Consider the following 19,590-nt stretch of genomic DNA (forward strand, 5'->3'; position numbering starts at 1 on the left):
AAGGTTAGTAGTTTATATTTAAGTTATGCTAAAGTAAATAAATTTATAGATTTATTTAATGCTACTAGAAGAAGTTAGATAGTTAGTATTATTAGAGATATATAATATTAATAGATCTTAGCTGCTATATATATATAGTATAAGACTCTAGTTATATTAGTCTAAAAGTAAGCAAACTTAATAAGTAGCAGAAGTAGAGAGTTTATAATAGTAGTAAAAGAGTAGTTATTTAGATCTATATATTAGAGCTAAGAGAGTAAGCGCGTAATGCTAAAAGAGAATCTCTCTAATTAGAAGATATTTAGATAGGTTCTAGAGAATAGGCAGTAATAGTCTATACTAAAAGACTAGTTTAGTATTAGTATTTTTACTTTGCTGCTGCAAAGCATAGTATTAAACTACTTTATAGAATAAAGTCTACTAATAATAAGGTTTCTTTAATAGGTTAAGATAGTATAGTTATGTAATATAACTATTAAACTAGTATTATAATATATTAAGAATATATATATATCTTATATAATAGATAGTGCTCTGCTTCTACTTTTATAATTAGAAGAAGTAACTAAGAATAAGTTAGTAATTAGAGACTCTGCAGAATTTCTTTTACCTATTAGTAATAGTTAATAATTAGTTAAGAAAGTTAGAGATAGTAATAATATTAGCGCAATATAGTATAGCATAAATATATAGGTTATTAGAGATAGCATTATTATTTAATAATAGTTCGTGTTAAGAGAAAGAGAAGGTAGGCAGAGTTATTCTACTTTCTTTTAATATTACTATAATAAGACCTAGAATATCTCTAATAACCTCTTATAACGTATTAGCAGTAGCTATACTCTGCTTATATATAATTTTAGCTACTAAAAGATATTAAAATACTTAACTCTATTAAAATATTACTTAACTCTACTATAATATTGCTTAACTCTACTATAATATTACTTAACTCTGCTATAATATTGCTTAACTCTGCTATAATATTACTTAACTCTGCTATAATATTACTTAACTCTTAGATATGCATAAGCTAGCTTAGCACTATTATTAACCTAATATTAGAAATTCTAATATATATAGAACCTTATAAAACTCTAGTTATTGCATATATAGCCTACTCTAATAAATACTATAACTATAATATATTTTATTATATATCTTATAACACGTTAGTTAGATTATTATAGAACTTAACGCATTTAATGCGTATTAATTTTCTGCATCTTATACTTAAGTTATAGTTAATTTAAATATTATTTAGAGATTAGTTCTATTAGTTTTCTTAAACCTAGAAACTAATATCTAAAGATTTAGAGTTTCTTAGAGAACTAATATAGAAATCTATATTAGTTCTATTATCTATTAAAGATAGTAATAATATTAGTATAATATAGTATAGCATAAATATATAAATTATTTAAGATAGCATTATTATTTAATAATAGTTCATATTAAGATAGAAGAGAAAGTAGGTAGAGTTATTCTACTTTTCTTTAATATTACTATAATAAGATCTAGAATATCTCTAATAACCTCTTATAATATATTAGTAGTAGCTATACTCTACTTATATGCAATTTTAGCTACTAAAAGATATTAAAATACTTACCTTTATTAAAATATTACTTAACTCTATTAAAATATTGCTTAACTCTATTAAAATATTACTTAACTCTATTAAAATATTGCTTAACTCTGCTATAATATTACTTAACTCTTAGGTGTGCATAGGCTAGCTTAGCACTATTATTAACCTAATATTAGAAATTCTAATATATATAGAGATGCTTTACTTATATATAAATCTCTCTAGTATCTCTAACAATAAGGCTGCATAACGCCTAGAAACGCAGATAGCAGTATAGTAGAAGCTATAACTAGCAACTATCTTATTCTTATTACCTTGCATTATATCCTTAAACGCAACGCGCATAGGCTATCTCTTATGCTTAGAGAACCTCTTAACTATAGCTCTAGCGTTCTTGCTCTAAAGTCTACTTAGTCTCAGCGCAGGCTCTCTCCCAGAAAAGCTGATCTGTGCCACTCGTGGCAATGAACTCTCCCTGCTCAAGCGAATTCATAAGATACGCGCAATTTCCAAGTTTCGGGTTAAACAAATAACTCTTGCATTCCGCTTCGGCCAAACATAGAGTCGCACAAGTCGAAACATCCGTCGCATCGATCAAGTTGAACGAAGAAGCGTAGTATGCCTCAACGTTAGCGAAGCCTTCGACGCCACACGTGGTGCTTGGGGATGGGCTGGGGGACGGAGTATCGCACTTTCCGAATCCAGCTTGGCATCCTGTTGCACAGAATGCGGCGGTGCTTCCACTGCGAGTTGGTGTTAGTATTAAGAGGGAGGGAGAGAGAGATTGAGAGCTTACCACCATCCGTAGGCGCTACAGCAATTGCCAAATGAAGAGCCGACACAGGTGGAGCCAGCAGTTCCGCCGCAAATTCCATCAGTTGAGATCTTCCCGCCCGTGACCGGGGCCGCTGATGCTGCGGGTACTTTCGATGATACTGTGGGTGCTGCCGACGATAGTACTGGTGCTGCTGAAGAGACCGCGGGAACTGCCGATGAGACTACGAGTATCGTCGAGGATACTGCAAGTGTTTTCGATGACGCCGCAGGTGCTGAGGAAACGATGACCGCGGGTGCTGAAGATACTGGCGACTTGCAATCTCCAAATTTAGCCTGGCATCCAGTTCCACAGTGTTGTGGCGTGGAGCCACAACGTCCATTCTTAGAGCAACAGTTTCCCCAAGACGAATTCTTGCAAGTAAGCGTATTCCAGGATTGTTTACCGCAAATACTCGAGGTGCTGACGCGCAACGCGTTGACGTTAAGGAATAGAAGGGCCGCAACGGCCAATGATATAGAAGAACGCATCGTGTAAAAGAACCGTCGGAACGAGTGACTTGGGTTAAGAAACGGTCTGCGAATGGGGATGCATTACTAGATTCAGGAGAGGGAACGACCAGAATATATTATATCGTGGATAGGAGACTTCCAAGCATGGGCTGACTCGTGAAACGAAAGTGGTGTTAGAGTTCTCTCGGGCTAGACCCGATGGACACAACGCTAGGCTATAATTAAAGCTGCTCAAGGCTATTGCATCCCCACAAGGCTGAAGATGGCGTGTACGCGTGCATCGTGATGCGTCAATACGAGCCGAACACTCGTCGCTTTGCACCTGGAGTTACGAAGTTGCCGTAACGATGCATTCCGCGGGGAGACACGACGCCACTGTAGGATCGAATCATATCTAGCGACCACTCTATATCCGACTTGCTTATCGGTGCTTCTCAAAAGTATCGCTACAGCCCCATAAATTTCCATCAATACGAGTCTAACGAGCAGGGCTGGTGATTGGTTAGATTCGAACGGTACGGACTAAACTAGCAGATAGAAGTGTACCGAAAGATATAAGCCAATAGAGAAGATTGGATAGATTCGAACGGTACGCACTAAACTAGCAAATAGAAGTGTACCGAAAGATATAAGCCAATAGAAGAGGTTACTGGGCGTTAGAAAACTAGTGTCAAAAACTGGGCATGTAGCTATACTTTTGAGAAGCACAATATTATCTTTTGCTGATTGCTAAAGTAAGAGGGCACAGGGATTGATAATTGTTGTATGACCAAGAAAGATACTCTTGCTATTGTATTCTGTACAGCTAGCAACACATTATTCGATCCTGACGCGTTCTACATTTGGAAGCTTGTGAATCTGGGCCATCGATACCTTCCAACAGGCAAGGCCAACTCGTCTGAACGTTCGGACTTCATTTCTCTTGTCTTTGTCGCGGTTGTCGTTGTCGTCACTTTTTGTGACCCCTGGCAAGAGTTCCTCCAAGACAAGCATATAGATACGACAAACATCCTCTACTTCCGATGAACTATCAGTATGCTTGCTTCGTTTTCTGTTAGGTTGTTCATCGTCGCTCTGGTTTCCCTCACGACCCGTATCATCGCTCTTACTCCTTTTACTGCTGCTTTTATCGCTATGCTCATCATCATGCCCCTCCATATGATACGATTCATGAGTTTGCTCCTTGATTCTCATCTCCTCTTCGTCGCCCTGGTCTCCTATGTCTTCCGTATTCTCTCCATCCACGCTATTCCTTTCATCCTCGTCACTCTCATGATCAGCCCTTTTGAATTGACGAAGGATGGAATGCGTATCGTCTCTTTCGACATCCACATCAGAAATCATGCATGGCAAAAGAAAGCAGTCCCTTTCGGTATCGTCTTTATCCATCAAGCAACGTTTCCATTCGCCTTTGTGTAGTCCTGGGAATGAGGTTTCCAAAGATCCACGATAATAGCTGCCCAGTTGATGTTCTCTGTTGAAATACCGTGCCGAGTATAGCGTACCTGTCACCAGGATATAGCCCTCTTTGACATGCATAAACGATCCTGGCGAGCGTTCCTTAACATCCGCATCTACGATGTTGAATCCCGGGAGTGGCTTGACGGTATCGAACATTTCTAATTCTTCTTCGGGGTAGTATACCGTCGCATTCATTGAAGCCCAACTCCATGATGGAGCGCGATACGCCAGTGCGGGTTCCGAAGGTTTGTCTGGAGACGACACCTTCCACAGCAGACATCGGGGCATCTCGTGAGACCAAAGTCCCGCTAAATACTTCTCCTCGCCATGTATTTCTTTATACATGGCAGCCAGGCCGCCGAGTGCTGGTAGTTGGCTGTTAGAGCTGACAATTGCCTCGAACTATAATCCTGAACTAGCGACTCCCATCTCCAAGAAAGTTCTTGCGGATCGTTATCGTGTTCAGCTCTGGATGGGAGGGTCTGGAGTGCGCTGTAGGGGGGCCTCGAGCCGCCCGCTTCATGCCAGGAATTAGTTCGACATTCCCAGAACAACCCGTTGTGAGTATAATGGAGTATTCGTGAGGAGAGAACTCGCTCTTGTCATGTCCATGCCCTTTCTTCTAGCGCACTACCGACCCAAGGAGCCAAATTTGTTTTCGCAACAGTCAGATGCCGGCGAGATCCATCTGGAAATGCGTAGACACCAATGGGCGCACCGTGGACAGCAGTAGGCCTGCGCGGCTGGAGGAAGCCCTCGCTGATTTGTTTTGGCGTCGTCAGCAGCGATTGTAAGAGTCGAATTGCGATAATATTCGCCCATCTTTTTAGCTTCCTGCGTCTAGTCCTCGGGATTGTCTTGCATAATGCACAGCGCATCAATCCAAATGTATTGAAACCCAAGACGTCAAGTGATAGAGATAGCGTCCTGAAACGTCATTGGAAGACTCGCCAAGCTCACTGCATTGCGGTAACTGTCAAGATTGGTAGAGAGACATCTCACCTTAATCTTCCCACCCCAACGATGACTCAATGTGATGTAAGGGGCAGACCGGCCACCGGGTACGTAGAGAAACAGACCTGGCTGCTGACTACCAATATCAAGTACCCGTGTTGGAAGTTGAGGGGTTTCCCGGCGATTCTGACACTGCGAGTGATTGGGACTGTGAAGGCAATCGTTCAACCATCTTCTCGCAAGCGCGTGGCAGATGGGCGAGGTCGCAGAACTCGCTACGGACTTTCCTAGCCATGAAATGTCTGTGAGTGGACCTTCCCCCATTCGTCATCGTCATCGGGTTCGTAGGAAGGGTAGTGGGAGAGTGGAGCTCTTAGGTCCAGTAGACTGTTTAGGTTCCAAGTCTCCCGAAACGTGAAATTGGTGGCAGGCAAAAGGCGTTCCGTCTTTGATCCAGGTGGCGTACCCACTCCAAAAGCTCTGCTGAATGCTGACTTCTTGATCGCATACGCCATTGGTAATGAGATTGCGATTTCGAGAAGGATGATCTGACAAAGCCAACAGTCTTAACTAGAACGAATGAGGGCATTTGAGTGCGCATAATGCTTTGTAGCCCAGATCTTTCCTTCCTTCTGAGCTGACTACTCTGGATTTCCCACCGCGTTATCGTTCAGTATGTCATAGACCAAGGTTTAGCAGACTTCGCAAATAGCCTCTGAGAAGATTCGAGTGATCGGACTCGATGATGGAGGAGGTCCTGGATTGTGTGATCTTACTTCGCTAGAGGAGCGAGAAGTGGAGGAGTTAGAAGCCATCGTTGGGTAGTGCTCTCAAAACCGCTTCACTAAATCGTCACCGCTTTGTGCTGACTGTATGACATTGAATAATGTTGCGGCTGAAGCTCTTCTTAGAATCAAAGCTCTATTCCTAGGTGAGTTGGAGCCCTAGAAATGAATGGCATATGTATTGCCAGCTGGCACATGCGGCTGATTGTCGACACAGGGCGTGCGGCGCGTGCTGGCTATTTAAGAACATTGGGCAACGAATACAAACGGTGCAAGGAACATGAGTGACAGAAATTTCATGCTTTCCGTTGTTGCAACACTATTGCCGGAGGCATACAGCATAAACGTATGGGAATTGCGATACAAAAAGAATTGGGCTGTGGTGGGTGTCAAAATTGTTTCTTGCTATTTAGGTGCCTCCTCATGCAAGGATGAGAGGGTCTCCTACTGCAAAGCCGATCACCGACTGATGTCAGTTCTCTTCATCCTGAGTGGTCACCACGTTCGGAGCTTACACTAAACAAGCGCTTGTGTAGAAAATAATGCAGGCCTTCGCGTGACTAACTCCCATTTTAGTGTGTACTTTTACACGCCAGAAGAGCGAAGCAGATGCAGGTTCTGGACGCTTACTAGTAAATGAGATGATGATGCCGAAACATGTGCAGATTACCCTGCGCCATCCCTCGTAAGTGCGAGGAACCATAAATTGAACTTGAATTGTTCTCAATCTCGTGGTTCTACTGCAAGTTCTCACCTACGACAGCAAGCGGCCAGGGTGCCTAGAGCTATACACGGCGCCTTGCTATCACGATCGCTGTATATAGCTTCGGCTAGTAAATTCTTTTGTTACTTTCCGTCGTAGTTAACAACCTGCAGTATGCCCATCGTTAAAAGCGCGTTGGCTTGTTCTAAGATTCTACAGAGGCATTGATCACATTGCGCACTTGATTCGCAATATGGGCCATGGCTTGATGTAGTAGACTCAATTGCCTGTGAAATGCGAATTGTTAGATCTGTTGGCAGACCTGCAGTCATTTCCAATCTTCCACCACTTGCGACGGCGCTCGTGACGAGATCAAATTTGTTCCTCAAGTTTGGTAACACGGGTCAGGCAGCTCAATCCTCAGCTAAGCCGCCAAAAAGACCAAGGATGATGAGAGGCTGATAGGCTCTTGGGAACAGAAACCCACCCTTCGTGTTTGCGCGGCGTAGATGGTCGGTCAGTGCTCTCGTCTAAGTATTGGGAGTCTGCGCAGTGTGGTGGCTTATTCTGGCGACGGATGAGAGGGTTTTTATCTTCGATGATGTGTGTTGGAACGCGTCAAGTTCTTTCGGTGACAATTTGGCTCTTTCTGTAGATGCTGTGAGCTTTGCATCGGTGTGCAATGAGCGGTGGTCACGCTTTCGCCACCCGAGTGCAAAAAATTAAGGATCGACGCCAACCTCGGCAAAGACTCCGAGAACGATATCGGAAACTTTGCTTCTCTTCTTGTCTTCGACGGCAATTACCCATGCATCAAGCTCTGGCAGCTTTATGGAAGGCGCGCTCGAAAATCTGACCATTCCAAGGCGCAGGCGCTTCTCCGCAAGCCTGGATTTTTGCTCATTTTTCGCTATCGACGAACCCTGTTGTATAACTGTGAGTTCTCTACAGAAAAAGGGGGCCTAACTTGATGCCTCTGAGGATGTTTCTTGTTGTGGGCGGGAAGACTTGAGGCTAGCCAGGCAGCAGCCACTTGGCGTGCTGCTAGCACACCACCACGGTCCAGTATTTATACTGTGCATGAACGACCGAAGTATCCTAGGAGCAGGTAAGACCGTTTGCAGATCGCTACTTGGTCATGCCAAAGTCGACTCGTGCGTCTGCACGCATTTCCAAGGCACACCACAGAATTCCATCAAAAACAAGTCGTACCAGGAGTGGTCGACAACCTTCCCAACAAAAGAACGCACAATCGTTGATTGCTGAAGCAACCAGCAAGCGGCGCACGCCAAAGTTGCCACCTCTGGCATTCCTTGCTCGGTCTCCGGATGTAATCAATGCGGACCCAAACAGACAGGTCCGCCTCTTCGCACTTCCTCAAGAACTGCTAGAGCAGATCGCTAGCCACCTTCCCCTGGTCTCTGTTATCTGTCTCACTTTGACATGCAAAGGAGCTGCTGAAGCGATTGGAACACACTCATGGGCCAACTACAAGAAGGAGAAACGGTGGGCCATGGACCGGAATGGTTTCATTGAATTGTTGGCACGAGATTGGGGCGACATTTTAGAATTTTGCACGCGATGCGATACCCTTCATCCGCCTCTGCAGCCACCCAGGAGCCATCGTGAGACGAAATTGACCAAGTGGTGCTTTGGACAAGATGCGATCATCGATTACCTTCCTCAGGGTGCGTCGCATGGGTATAGTCCCGTGTTCCTACACATTGCCAATGCGATGGAAGACTCCAAAGATTTTAACTCAAAAGGCAATGTCGGACTGCCAATTGACACGCTGTCTGATGATTTCACGATCACGGAAAACAACCTCACTTGGAACCTCAACACATCTGGCCAACGCATCGTTGGGAATTTGATCGTCAAACATGTGCACACCTTCCGGAGTCGGAAAAGCAAGACATTGACCGCGAAGGATCTTCTGACTCTTCCAATCCGTTTGTGTCCTCACCAGTCGACCACAACAGACAAGCCGGAACGCTCCCGTTACATCAAAGGCAAATGCGTCGAGCAGAACGGTAGCCTGTTCACACACGCCATCACCATTGCATTCCCAGTAACGAGTCAAACATCTGTCAATCTCGACTCGCTCAAGCCCTTGACACCATCGGAACAGGCACAAGTTTCTGCATCACATGCTGGAGAAGAAGTGCACTGGCGATGCCGCTCGTGTCCGACAAAATATCGCGTGCTGCATAACAAGGAAGCAGTCGCGATCACGAGCTGGCACTGCTTTGGGAGAGATATGTACCACGCTTCAAAGTATTGGAAGTGGATGGTCAGAAGGACAGGGACGACGCTGGGTACAGACAAGAGGAATGATGAGTGGTGGAGTCCTTCGAGGACGGTTCCTGACTTCTTTTGTGGATGACACTTGCCGTAGCGTCCTGTATAGTAAGGAAGCTGGAGAATATCTGTGGCGCGCTCCAGCACCTTGAAAATAGATGAATCGGTGCAGGCTGTTATATCACTCTCAAGTGTGCGCGAGGCTTATATGAGTTGCATGTGTGCTATAAGGAACAGGCCAGTCTTTTGCGCAGGATAAAATGACGAGCAACGTGGTGTCGTGGTCATGTCGAGAAAGTGAGTACAAGCAGAAAGTTGGGAGGCAGGGAAGTACGATGGTACATGAGCAGTATGAGAGTAGTTGCGAGCGCTGGAGAGCTTACATCTTTCTTCAGTGTGGCGCTGCGATGCATTTGGATGCGGAGACCCCACAGAGATTCGGGCAATTCGGCGCAACCCCGCGCTCGCTTCGCTTTCCACACTTCACATGCGGACCGTCTAGCTTTGCCTTAAAGGGTATCCCGGTCCACTTTGTTTCCGCGCCTGTGGAACCAAGCATGCAGCGAAGCAAATCATCGTCACGATCTTGTGCTCCGACTGATCGCGCTTGCTTCTTCTTGACAACATCCCTTGACTCTTTCAGGGAGCTTCGTACGCCGGATAAATCCAAACGACGAGTAATGTGGGTCATCCTCGCACCGTATAGGCTCTGGTGCGGATAATATTGAGTAGACGATGGGTGATCCGGGGGATCTTCATCCTATAATGCGGAAGACAAGATGGGGAATATCGCGGGGTGAATAGACCCGAGGTTGAGATGATCACTGCATGTCGATGCATTAAAACTCTGGTTCTTCGCCATGGCGACTGGAAGTGCAGTGTGGTTCGCTACCAGCTTTCCAACTTTGACCACATTTTTTTGGCTGAGAATTTTGGAAAACGACTTCAGCAACTTTATACTGATCATTCTTAGGTCTTCATATAGCGAACATGGCACGCAAATACCTCGGAGGGTCTGGCGAACAACTTACGGTGTGGATATCTATTGCAGCATCAACCGTACTGATTTTCTATGGGTACGATCAAGGCGTCTTCGGAAATGTCATCATCAACGAGAACTTTTTGCACACATTCGGCTATCCGTCAGCCAACATGCAAGGGGTGATGACTTCGATATACAACATTGGCTGCTTCATCGGTGCCATGAGCACCGTCTGGACTGGCGACATGCTCGGCCGACCGCGACAGATATTGCTAGGCTCTACAATCATCGCCATCGGAGCAATCATACAAACATGTAGCTGGACTGTGGCTAGTATGATGGTAGGGCGCATCGTGGCTGGCCTCGGGACAGGCATGAACACGTCGACTGCTGGTGTTTGGCAGGCGGAGACTAGCAAGATGAGCAGTAGAGGAAAGCTGGTTATCATCCAAATGGGTATGCTGATGAATACAACATCAGGAGGCGAGACTGACAGTACCTAGCAAACTGCATCACTGGCTTCAGCATCTCTAATTGGCTCACACTTGGCTTTTCCTTTGCACCGCGAGATGTTGCGTGGCGTTTCCCTCTCGCGTTCCAGCTCTTCTTCACATTCTGTATCTACGCCATGTGCCCATTTCTACCAGACTCGCCTCGTCTCTTGATTCGAAAAGGAAAGCATGAAGAAGCACTTGAAGTTTTGGCTGCACTGGAAGGACATGGCGCCACGCCGGAGTCGCCAACTGTCGTCACCCAATACAATATCATCAAGGACATTCTCGATCGTGAGCATTTGAATACATATACCTGGTGGCAGCTTGTCTCAGGAAAGGGACCCAGCGGCGTTCTGCGAAGGATGATTCTCGGCGCGTGGATGCAGGTCATGAACCAAGTAGGTGGCCCAAAAGCATTTGACAAGATACGAAAACTGATCACCAACACCATATCTCTGGCATCAATGTCACCTCCTACTACATGAGCTACATCTTCATCAATGCTCTGGGTATCTCCGAGCTGCTGTCTCGCATCCTGGCTGCGGCCGGATCCGTTGACTATTTGATCTTCGCTTGTTTGGCATACTTTGTAATCGAGCGTTACGGACGTCGTAAGGTGCGCACTTCCCATCCCACGAAACTTGCGATACGAATAACCTTCGCGAGACTTCAGCTGACATTTCGAAGGTCATGATGGTCTCCGCAGCAGCATGCGCATTGTGCTGGATCATGATTGCTATATCACAAGGCCGGACCGAAGCTGGCGGCGATAAATACAAGCTCGGCATTGTCGCTGTGTCCTTTTTCTTCGTATTTTTCGCCAGTTTCGGTATGGGTGTTCTTGGTGTGCCGTGGCTGTATCCAACGGAGTGAGTCCGACCACACCATACACCTGGATATATGCTGACAGCGACCCAGAATCAACGCACTCGAAATGCGCACCAAGGGCGCATCCCTTGCAATGGCGTCAAACTGGATCTGCAACTACGCAGTTGTGCAAGCCACGCTCCCCGGGATTGAGAGCCTCGGCTACAAATTCTGGGTCATCTGGGCTGTCATTTGCTTTTCGTTCATTCCCATCACGTATTTCATCTATCCCGAGACTGCAAACCGAACGCTCGAGGACATTGATCGTTTCTTTGAAGGAGAGCCAGGCTTACTCATTCATCGGAACAAGTTGGCCGTGCAATTGCATCGTCCGGCCGCATTCATTGAAGCGGATGAGAAGATTGCCGCCGGAGATCAAGCCATGCGCAAGGGAAAAGCAGAGAGCGTGACCAGTGCACATGTTGAGACAAAGGAAACGGTGTGATTGAAAACATGGTGCAGCAAGACGATTGGGGAAAAGCTATTCAAGGTGTCGACTTCAACAATGAACTGTACAGCAGAGATTCAACCCTAAGCGACATGTATCGAGACTAGACTTAGCCTCACAAGAGAGAGAAGAAAGCGAGGGTGCTTAGGAGGATGTAGGAGCAGATAATGGTGTTACCTTAATAGCCCACCAGAATGCCGGAAACGAAATGGCGCACTTGATATATACAGTTTACTTACTCTTTGAGAAAAGCAAACATTGGCGGGAACGCGCATTATGCCTCTTTTCAGCTGTACATGATCAAGGAGGCTGCATATCTCCACGGAGTAACTGAGCATCGACAGGGAATAAATTGATGCGATTGAAATATACAGACAGCCTGTTTGGATTGCGATAACGGAAGTGAAGAGGAAAGACCACAATTACACCCCTTCCTTGGCGGCTTTGCCATGCACAGTTTTGAATGCTATTGACGACAAGCATAGTCGATCGGAAGTGAAATCAGTAGCTATAAGGTTATTTTGACTAGTCATGACGCAGCTGGGTACATAAAGCGCTCCTAGTGTTCGCCTGATGATGATAGTGATATGCTCCTTCGACGCTATACACCACCTAGACATGGATAAGGTACGTGAGTCCTTCGCATACATCGTTCTTTATGTCTATGCCTTTTCCTGCAAGTTGTAGCAAACCTCTCCATGTACCCCCGTGAGACAGACTGAAGCAAGCTTGGTTGTAGGATCCCTTTGTCATAAAGTCTAGGGCTCTTTCGATAGCATCCTTGATAGTCTTGATCTCGGCCGTAGTATCACACTTCTTGCCAGAGGTTGCAGCATGGTACTGGTAGTTAACCCTGTGATACCATGTCAGAGGCTGCGACAGAACATGCAGAGAACGAAAAAGGTAATGGAAGTTCCAGATTGGCGTGAGGCGCAGAGCAACGTGGGAAATATACGCACCCGTCAACTGAACCAGAGATTACGCCACAGCTATTCATGTCGCTTGTTTGCTTGATCAAGTTTGAGATGTAGGTGGCAGCTGCATTCACGTTGAGAAGCCCCATTGCGCCAGCGCCAAGAATAGCGACCTGCTCTTCGATGGAGAGACGCTTGTCCAGGGCGATATTTTCACTGCATTGATGTTAAAGAAGCCAGGATAGAGCAAAGACAGATCCTATCAACCCACCTGAGCACAGAGGTATCGCTCAGCATTGGTATCCGCTCGTCTGAGAGAGGGGCGGCCATGACACTGCAGCCGATGGCAAGAGAGGCAACGGTGGCGATAGAAAGACGCATTTCGGGCTGCTTTGGAGAATGTAAGATGATTGTGTTGGGAGTGAGGCACTGAGATCTGTGGTCCTCTGGAAAAACCAAAGATATCTTGGAGCTTTATAGACTGACATGACGCAGACAATTGAGACTCTGTACTAAAAACAGAAACATGTTCATGACGTTGTACAGGATGGATTCGAGAGCCATACTCAATGATGGACCGTTGGATCATCTGGACCTCGACTGTTCGATGTTGGCTTGACTGTGTCATGCCCTCCAATTATGGCCGGCCTAGTTTCATGTTTCACGGCTAATACATGATGGGTCTTCAAGTTGGTGCTCATGTTGGCCTGGTTGGAGGGCGCAGCGACAGGACTTTCGACCAGTCCCCGGTTTTGATAGGCTGAAAACGTAAGCGTTGTTAAGCCTCAAAGATCTGCGATACAGTTTCTAGGCGCGCTGCCTGTCTGAATACCTCGGCCTTATAGTACTCGGCGCTAGCCTACAACGGAAGAGACTCGCGCGACACATTTCCGATTCACCTTTCCAACCCTGTTGGTGTGACGGTGATCTCCTCCCATATGCTGGAGTCCTAAGGCGTCCTGACGGGTAGTAGTATGCTCCACAGTTGTATTGCAATGATCTAACTGTGACCAGGGGTCCTGATCTTACAACTGGGCTAGCTCATGCGACGCCTTTGCAACTCCGTTATCCTACTCCATGGATGCAGCTACCATTTAAAGCCCGCACTGAGCTCCTAAGGCGTACCGGTGGAGAGCAATCAGTGTGCCGCGTCATGAAACCAGGCGTCCTGACCCCCGTGGACTTGCAACTACCTGGACCCAGGCCATACATTTCGAGGCAAACTTCCAAAGACGCTGTAGAAGCTGCGATCTACTAAGATATGCGGGAGTCCTAAAGTAACATGGTGCTTTGTTGCTACACATGAAACAAGGCGTCCTATTGTTGGACTGAGGATCTAAATTGGGTCTTGAGTTGGAACGACAGCATAGGCAAGGTTGTACCAACTTCGGATCTCGGTCTGTGGATAGGTAGAATTGTCTTTCGAACGCTCTATCGTGGGTATATAAGACCTTGGGGAGGAAAAGGGAAAATTACATCTTCACCTGACCAACACCCACCATAGGTACCTACTCAAAGCTTTTTGAAGGGTCCACATCGACCGTCTCTGCCAGCAAACATGCGCTGTCAGCTCACCCACGTCCCCTGTCTGCTCGCCACTGCCGACGCTCTAACTCTCGGCAAACGCCAAACGGCAAACAGCTATGGAGAACTGTAAGTCATTTTTCTGACCAGAAGACTTCCTCGGGTTGTTCAATTCACTGACTTGTCGATTCAAGGCCTGATACACCGGAAGATGTCGCCACTTTAGAGGCGCGCACCGATATTGTAGTTGTTGCCGGCATGGTTACAACTGGACTGACCGCCACGCTTTCGATCCTGACAATCGCCAACTACCTTGCTGAGCATATCAAGTATCAATCCGAAATCAAGAGCTGCTCTGTCATCTCTGGAAATTTCGAAGACGCCGTTTGGCAATACGTTGCGACGACCTCTGGTAATAATTGCGACACAACTGCGCAGACGAAGACGATCAAAAATGCGGTTCAAAGAGAGCTAGAGTGGATGGAGAGAAACCGATATACATCGGCCTGCTTCAAGATGGACCATGGCGGTACCTGGGAGGGACACCTCAAAATCTCATTGGCCGGAGTACCACTTGCCTCCGATGGCAAGTGCAATGAGGTCAAGTACGATAACATATAGTCAGGAGTGGAGGGAAATGGGCCACCACGAACCTTTCAGTCCGCAGACATGGGTTTTGTATTCGCTAGACGTGGAGTTTACGGCTCGTTACAGTATCCATCAATGAAGTTTACCGTCAAAGTGTTGCGATTCTCCTTGAGCAATGTCTTGCGACCAATCTCAAGAAGCTTTGCAACGTCTTGGCGACAGTCTAAGTAGAGTCAATATATGTCTATGAGCGCCTAATATTCTGAGATGTTGCTTACCTAAAAATAAACCTCGCAACTCTTTGCCTCTCCCAGATGCTAGCCATGCGCAAGTCTGCCCACACAATGATGGCCCGTCCTTGAATAGATGCTTGAAAAACTCTTCGTCCGTTATGTCACGGCCGTACTTTGCCCTGACATCATCCGCCACTCCGGCTATCACGTGTCAGTTACAGTTCTTGCGCCGCGACTCTCAAGACTTACCGCCGCCCATGGCGGATCTGACACCACCGGGGTGTAGCGCATACATGTGTATCGCTGGATCCAGTCCATCGAGTTCCATTTCTTTCTGCAAAGTGTGGGTCGCCCTGATCAACGCAGCTTTCGACGACACATAACCCAAGGTCATGGGAACATCCACAGTGCCCGAACGCGACGCAATGTTGATGATGCACCCACCGCCACGCTCCCGCATACGCGGAAGCATTTGGTGAATCAGCATGAGCGGTGCTTTGAAGTTGACTTCAATTTGTCTCCAAAAACCATCAAAAGTCGACATGATGAACGGCCGTTGATCGAAGATGCCAGCATTGTTGACCAGCACATCGATTGGACCGAGCTGCTTCTCCACCGCATCGATGACTTCTTTAATTTTGTGCTCGTTTGTCACATCGCAGGCAAAGTCTGCAACTTTGCCGCCGTGCTGAAGACATGCTTCTTTCGTCTTGACCAGTTTGTCGGTATTCAGATCGAGAATGGCGACGTTTGCGCCAGATTTGGCGAGTGCTTCAGCAATAGCAGCTCCAATACCTTGACCAGCACCTGTGATGAGAGCAACCTTTCCTTCATTGCTGTCTTTCAATGTCGCCGGGGAGATAGTCTCGTAGGGAGCATGTTGCATAGGCAGGGTGCTGTAACCGAATTGAGCTGGATCCATCGTTGATGTCTTTGCGGCGATATTCGTGTGTGGAATATCGTTTTGCACATCTCTGCAGTTATTATTCTTAGCTATGCTCGGAACCAGGAAGCTACTTCGGCTTTTGATGCGGGGTGTGTTGGGGTGGCCTTGCCCCACAATCCACGAATGTGGGGGAGGCTCACACTCCTTAGATTTCATGAACCAGTCTAATAATTACACATTATTGCCACAAAACTGCACTCCAGCAGTACTTCCGGCATCCGATGGCTGGTCTGCTTTTGTGTTTCCAGGATGATTGTTGCGGAAGTGGTGGCGTGTCGCTGATGAATTACCTTGAATCGACCTGTAGGTCAATCACGAGTCCTCGAAACTGTTCCATCGGACTTCCCCATGGTATCATTATTCTTGCTATATTCCACTAGATCCACTCTTCTTTCCAGATCCAAAAGTAACCGCCAAACTCCCACTCGTTGCTCCAGTGGCCAACGATACCAAAAGGCGTGATATGACCGGTCCAAACCCACGAGGTGGACCCAAGAAGATACGTTTTTGTAATATCAACATTACCGTTGGCGTACACGCGTCCCTCTAAAAGGAACTCGCCGTGGGCATCCTTGCCTCTGGTATTCCGGTCGATCTTGGTGCGGGCGCCTCTTGCTGTTGCATCGTGTGGCGACAACGGTCTTGCAGCGATACCTATGTCAGACATAGGGTTATCAAAGAGAGTCCTTAGGTTGTGGACACTTCGGTGGTCCGAAAAATACCCTATCCACTGACCGCACAAGAACTCCGGGCCAGTCATCTCGTGAAGATGGCATGTACCGAAGCTTTCAGCTTGCATTTCGATGATCGAGTCAATGTCCATGAGCTCTTGAAAGGACATCATGTAAGGCTTCGGTGAATTGCCGTAGTAAGCAACAGGGGGAAGTTGAGTGGTAAGGCCAAAGATGAGTAATACGAGTGCTGAAGATGCTTGGGCCAGGGTGAAGGGATAGTGCTCCTCGTAATAGTCCAAGACAAGCTCGCTCATCTTTTCGATCACTTTGAGCGTGCGAGCTTCCTCACTCTGTGCTTGATTCAATACTTCTTCCCTGTTCGTAGATGAACCATAAAAGTCTTCGAACGATCTAACAACTTCCAATGGGTTCAGAGTCGTGCTCAGACGCTGTAACATGACATAGCTAAGAATGAAGTTTACATTGACAAGATCTGCCATGTGTTTTGCGTCTGTATGTGATGTTTCGAATTGCGCGCGCAGATTGATTTCGCCGTGCACCCGGAGAAAGGTTCTCGATTCCAAGGCCAGAGTGACAGGATGATGCATAACAAGCAGGTGAGGAAGCCACGAACTGATACTGTACGTGCTATGTCCCTGCGCGATGTGTAAGGTCCAATCATCGTTGACTGCGGACGCCAGTGCTGCTATACCACACCGCTCAACGTTATAGGCTATCCTCTTTGCTGCCCCTATATCCGCATTGTTCAGGAATGTTTTGCCTTCGTGCCATTGGAGCTGTTCTGCTTCAAATCCGCCACGATTTGAGGCTGAGTGCGTTCTGAGGACCGTGGGCATGGCGCCAGGAATGTTGTGGTGGCCATGTCGTGCCACATTTTCAATGACCACATGACTTTTGCAGACATCTCGAAGCCTTCTGTTGGAACATTGGAGGACGACAAGCGCGGAGAATGGCAGATAGTTAGCGATGTGCTGAAGCAGTTCGGTTGGCAGGGAGAGTAGTGATGTCATGATGTCGCGATGTTCAGGCAACTTCGGAAGTATCGGCGGAAGAGAGCAGGTAGAGAACTTCCGACAATAGCAGTGTGTCAGCCCAAGTCGCCTTCAAATATGAGCGTCCCGCCAATATCGGAGGGTTGGTGAATGATGAGCTCTCGAACCAATTGCGGGGCAGGCTTGCGCCAGACTTTGCTAGTACTAGTGGGTGGCCGGCTGCTATTCATCGCTCAGTAGGGATCGGTCGAGAAACAACAGAATCGCTCAGCAGTAGTTACCAAAGATGGAAGGCAATCACGCGTTGAATTACGAGTATTATAAGTCACCATCACGCTCGTTGAAATCATGCGATATGTGTCACTGTCGCGACCAGAGAAAGTGATTCGCATTCGCAGCATAAGCGTACGCGACTGATAAGTGTGTAAAAGAGCCATGCTCGGCCGCCGGTCGATCTAACGAAGACGTAAGCTTTATTCAATTGCCTCCATATTAGCCAAAAGAATTATGCATTGGCTGCGATGCGACTCTGTGCTGCATCCACTGGCGCAGTCTTCTCCTCCCGCTCTTTCGCTGCTAACTTATCCCTCAACGCCCCATAAAACTTCTCCATTGCCTTCCGCGTAAACTCCTCACCCGTGACAGCCGGGTACTTCTTCAGCGGGCCCTGTATAATCGCATCCTTGACAGGCTGGTTGAAAAAAGCAATGCTGTATCGCTCTCCGAAGAAATCGCCCTCTTCACACGGCGCTTTCACACGGTGAAGTGTGCTCTTAAAACGATCGTCGCTCCAGCTCATCAGTAGGTCACCAATGTTGCAAACTATTAATCCAGGCTCGAACTCGACTTTGGTCCATGCTTCGTCCAATCCGTGTTCGGTGACGGCTTCGCGGCCTGGGCAGATCTCCAGGCCGGACTGTCCGGGGCGTTGGAAGAGGAGGGTGAGAAAGCCCCAATCTGTATGCGCGCCTGCGCGGTGTCGAATTAGACCATCATTGATATTTGGAGTTTCGTAATAATGCAGAAGTCGCAGTGTAGACTGCGAGTCTGGCCGGCTTATGTCGTGGTACTTGATGAAATAGTCGTCTTCAAAGCCTAAACCACGAGCTAGGCACAGCATGAGTTGTTCCGAAATGTCTTGCACGCGATGCATGAACTCCAGTGTCTTTGTCTTGAAGCCTGGTAATTCGTTCTCGGCGACCCAAACGTTCTCCAGATTCTTACGGAATTGCAGCTGGTACGACTCTTTGGTGTCGGCAGCGCCTGTTGATGGCCGCACCTGTGACATCGACTCCCACCCGACATTTTGAGGGCTCCATGGCACGGTTGCTTTGGTAGAGTCGGGCAAGTTGAAGAATGATTCCGAGACGGAGAACATGGATTGCACATCTTCTTCGGAGAGGCCATGGTCTTTCACGGCGAAGAAGCCAACCGTTTCGGCTGCATTACAGATCTGTTCGGATATCTCACAGATGCGATGCTCAAAATCGTGAAGAGAAATCTGTCACAAGGAAAGTTAGTAGGTCAACTTCACCTCGATTTGCCACTCGTACTTTGGGGATCTCGCGATGGACGTATCTCGTCTTTGATGCCATGGCGATGTTACGGTGAACTCGTCAGTCTTGCGGTGGGCATGGACGACAGATTCCAGGTTGTTACCTCATTTGGGTGTCTTAATGTTCCATCGCCGCATATGCCTTGGTCCAGGTGTCGCTTACCACGATGTGCTCGAGGCGGGGTTCCCTGTCTCGGCGTGCCCGAGGTTTCCCAGGTTCGCTTAGGATAAGGTGGAGGCCACTTCCAGTTCCAGCCCCACCCCTGATCA

General features: G+C 47.1%; 10 protein-coding genes across 10 annotated transcripts; 4 read left to right on the plus strand and 6 right to left on the minus strand.

Moving 5' to 3' along the window:
* Positions 1-2,317: 2,317 nt before the first annotated feature.
* On the plus strand, positions 2,318-2,903 carry SNOG_04773 (hypothetical protein; the record flags this gene model as incomplete). Its single annotated transcript, XM_001795134.1, has 2 exons — positions 2,318-2,350; positions 2,400-2,903. The coding sequence occupies 2 exons, from the start codon at positions 2,318-2,320 to the stop codon at positions 2,901-2,903; spliced, it is 537 nt and encodes a 178-aa protein (XP_001795186.1).
* Positions 2,904-3,694: 791 nt separating this feature from the next.
* SNOG_04774 (hypothetical protein) lies at positions 3,695-4,619 on the minus strand (the record flags this gene model as incomplete). Its single annotated transcript, XM_001795135.1, is given in 3 exon segments — positions 3,695-4,299; positions 4,384-4,503; positions 4,523-4,619. 3 exon segments carry the CDS (start codon positions 4,617-4,619, stop codon positions 3,695-3,697), a joined length of 822 nt encoding a protein of 273 aa, XP_001795187.1.
* A 961-nt stretch (positions 4,620-5,580) lies between these two features.
* On the minus strand, positions 5,581-6,108 carry SNOG_04775 (hypothetical protein; the record flags this gene model as incomplete). The annotated part of the gene is made up of 2 exons (XM_001795136.1): positions 5,581-5,841; positions 6,070-6,108. The coding sequence occupies 2 exons, from the start codon at positions 6,106-6,108 to the stop codon at positions 5,581-5,583; spliced, it is 300 nt and encodes a 99-aa protein (XP_001795188.1).
* Positions 6,109-7,919: 1,811 nt separating this feature from the next.
* On the plus strand, positions 7,920-9,167 carry SNOG_04776 (hypothetical protein; the record flags this gene model as incomplete). The annotated part of the gene is made up of 1 exon (XM_001795137.1): positions 7,920-9,167. One exon carries the CDS (start codon positions 7,920-7,922, stop codon positions 9,165-9,167), a length of 1,248 nt encoding a protein of 415 aa, XP_001795189.1.
* Positions 9,168-10,072: 905 nt separating this feature from the next.
* SNOG_04778 (hypothetical protein) lies at positions 10,073-11,980 on the plus strand (the record flags this gene model as incomplete). Its single annotated transcript, XM_001795138.1, has 6 exons — positions 10,073-10,520; positions 10,568-10,956; positions 11,010-11,169; positions 11,232-11,402; positions 11,551-11,864; positions 11,888-11,980. The coding sequence occupies 6 exons, from the start codon at positions 10,073-10,075 to the stop codon at positions 11,978-11,980; spliced, it is 1,575 nt and encodes a 524-aa protein (XP_001795190.1).
* A 505-nt stretch (positions 11,981-12,485) lies between these two features.
* SNOG_04779 (hypothetical protein) lies at positions 12,486-13,168 on the minus strand (the record flags this gene model as incomplete). Its single annotated transcript, XM_001795139.1, has 4 exons — positions 12,486-12,547; positions 12,578-12,726; positions 12,833-13,003; positions 13,059-13,168. The coding sequence occupies 4 exons, from the start codon at positions 13,166-13,168 to the stop codon at positions 12,486-12,488; spliced, it is 492 nt and encodes a 163-aa protein (XP_001795191.1).
* A 1,177-nt stretch (positions 13,169-14,345) lies between these two features.
* Positions 14,346-14,932, plus strand: SNOG_04780 (hypothetical protein; the record flags this gene model as incomplete). The annotated part of the gene is made up of 2 exons (XM_001795140.1): positions 14,346-14,440; positions 14,506-14,932. 2 exons carry the CDS (start codon positions 14,346-14,348, stop codon positions 14,930-14,932), a joined length of 522 nt encoding a protein of 173 aa, XP_001795192.1.
* An 18-nt stretch (positions 14,933-14,950) lies between these two features.
* On the minus strand, positions 14,951-16,054 carry SNOG_04781 (hypothetical protein; the record flags this gene model as incomplete). Its single annotated transcript, XM_001795141.1, has 3 exons — positions 14,951-15,122; positions 15,178-15,333; positions 15,382-16,054. The coding sequence occupies 3 exons, from the start codon at positions 16,052-16,054 to the stop codon at positions 15,010-15,012; spliced, it is 942 nt and encodes a 313-aa protein (XP_001795193.1). The 3' UTR covers positions 14,951-15,009.
* A 400-nt stretch (positions 16,055-16,454) lies between these two features.
* Positions 16,455-17,252, minus strand: SNOG_04782 (hypothetical protein; the record flags this gene model as incomplete). The annotated part of the gene is made up of 2 exons (XM_001795142.1): positions 16,455-16,732; positions 16,814-17,252. The coding sequence occupies 2 exons, from the start codon at positions 17,250-17,252 to the stop codon at positions 16,455-16,457; spliced, it is 717 nt and encodes a 238-aa protein (XP_001795194.1).
* Positions 17,253-18,146: 894 nt separating this feature from the next.
* On the minus strand, positions 18,147-19,360 carry SNOG_04783 (hypothetical protein; the record flags this gene model as incomplete). Its single annotated transcript, XM_001795143.1, has 2 exons — positions 18,147-19,266; positions 19,319-19,360. 2 exons carry the CDS (start codon positions 19,358-19,360, stop codon positions 18,271-18,273), a joined length of 1,038 nt encoding a protein of 345 aa, XP_001795195.1. The 3' UTR covers positions 18,147-18,270.
* Positions 19,361-19,590: the final 230 nt, after the last annotated feature.

The sequence above is a fragment of the Parastagonospora nodorum genome (genome assembly GCF_000146915.1).
Source record: "Parastagonospora nodorum SN15 chromosome Unknown scaffold_7, whole genome shotgun sequence".
NCBI lineage: Eukaryota > Fungi > Ascomycota > Dothideomycetes > Pleosporales > Phaeosphaeriaceae > Parastagonospora > Parastagonospora nodorum.